Source organism: Loa loa, assembly GCF_000183805.2.
Source record: "Loa loa unplaced genomic scaffold supercont3.428, whole genome shotgun sequence".
In the NCBI taxonomy this organism is placed as follows: Eukaryota; Metazoa; Nematoda; class Chromadorea; order Rhabditida; family Onchocercidae; genus Loa; species Loa loa.
Window position 1 is genome coordinate 48658 of NW_018108608.1, and position 1365 is coordinate 50022.

The following is a 1365-nucleotide window of genomic DNA, read 5'->3' on the forward strand; positions in this document are numbered from 1 at the left end:
TAATAATATATACAATAATAATAATAATAATACAATTTAAAAATAATAATATATGCAGAAGTGATAGTATACTAATGTATCTATGTACCGATCGCTAAATAGCTAAAATTAATAAGTGTTAAGAAATTATCAGTTAAATCATACATCTCCATATTACATAGATTATCAGTTATAAATAAACCAAGCAAAATTTAAGGCTGTTTTTTTTTTTTCTTTTCTTTTTCTCCGATACGTTAAAATAAAATATACTGTGCTTAGAGACGACATTCAAGTGATCGAATAATTTCAAAAAGTCTAAAAAAGGAGAAATTGACAATTCCAATAACAAAAAAAACACCAGTATGTTTATATTAATTATAACTTTTTTTTTCTTTTTATATTTATCTTTCATTTTTTTGAAATTTTACAAATCATAAAATTTAAATATTTTAATGAAAATGTCCCAAAAAATCTCTGAAAAATTTACATATGGAAAAAAAAGAGCAAAATTTTTTTAAACAAAAAAATTAAAACAATGTGAAACTTTTTTTTTTTAGCGTCCATTTTGCTATGACGAATCATTGGATGGAGTAACAGAAAGTCTTATAAGTACAGTGGAATCAGATTCTAATGATTCATTAACACAAACATTATCATATGCACAGGATGTATCGAAAGATAATCGAGATAGGAAAACAGATGATGTTGTCGAAAATGAATTAGAAGTAAAATTTAAATTTAAAAAAAAAAAAAGAAAAGTACGAATTGAAATATCAGGATAGATCTAAAAATGGAATATATCAGGAGCAATAATAATTGGTCATTTCATACATTTGGCAAATTGTTTGTTGAATAGATAACCGAAAGATTGAATTTTTCAAACAAAAAACTAATCATTATTATTGAATTTTAAGTAACTGGAATATTCTGGAATATTCTTAACCCATGGTTTTTTTTTTCCTAATCAGTGATATATTTGTGTTTATTAATTCGCAATTTTCGAATAAGAAAACTGATTGAAAAAAAAAAAAAAGAGATTCACATTGTGAAAGAGATTCGCATTGATTCGCGAAAGACATTCGCATTAATTTCGCATTTCGCAGAAAGAGATTCGCATTGTATATGATTAAAAAATAATTTTAGAAAATTTAATTGCCAATAAAATAACACTTTAGAATATTATGAATTTCTTAATAGAACAAAATTTGCATATTTCAATTTAAAATTTGTTGAAATTTAGCAAAAGAAAATTATTTTAGGAAATTGATATAGACATGGTTCAGAGGATGCAAACAAAAATGGCCAATAAGCCTGATTTGAACAAGGATGATTCATCTGTCTTTAGCCTAAAGGGTGAATAACTACGATTACTTATTTATAAAAATG

At 24.1% G+C, this 1365-nt stretch overlaps 1 protein-coding gene across 1 annotated transcript; it reads left to right on the forward strand.

The window, feature by feature from the left end:
- Positions 1-536: 536 nt before the first annotated feature.
- Positions 537-704, forward strand: LOAG_15661 (hypothetical protein; the record flags this gene model as incomplete). The annotated part of the gene is made up of 1 exon (XM_003151150.1): positions 537-704. A coding segment is annotated over one exon (168 nt), but the record flags the coding sequence as incomplete, so codon positions are not given.
- Between the last annotated feature and the right edge of the window lie 661 nt (positions 705-1365).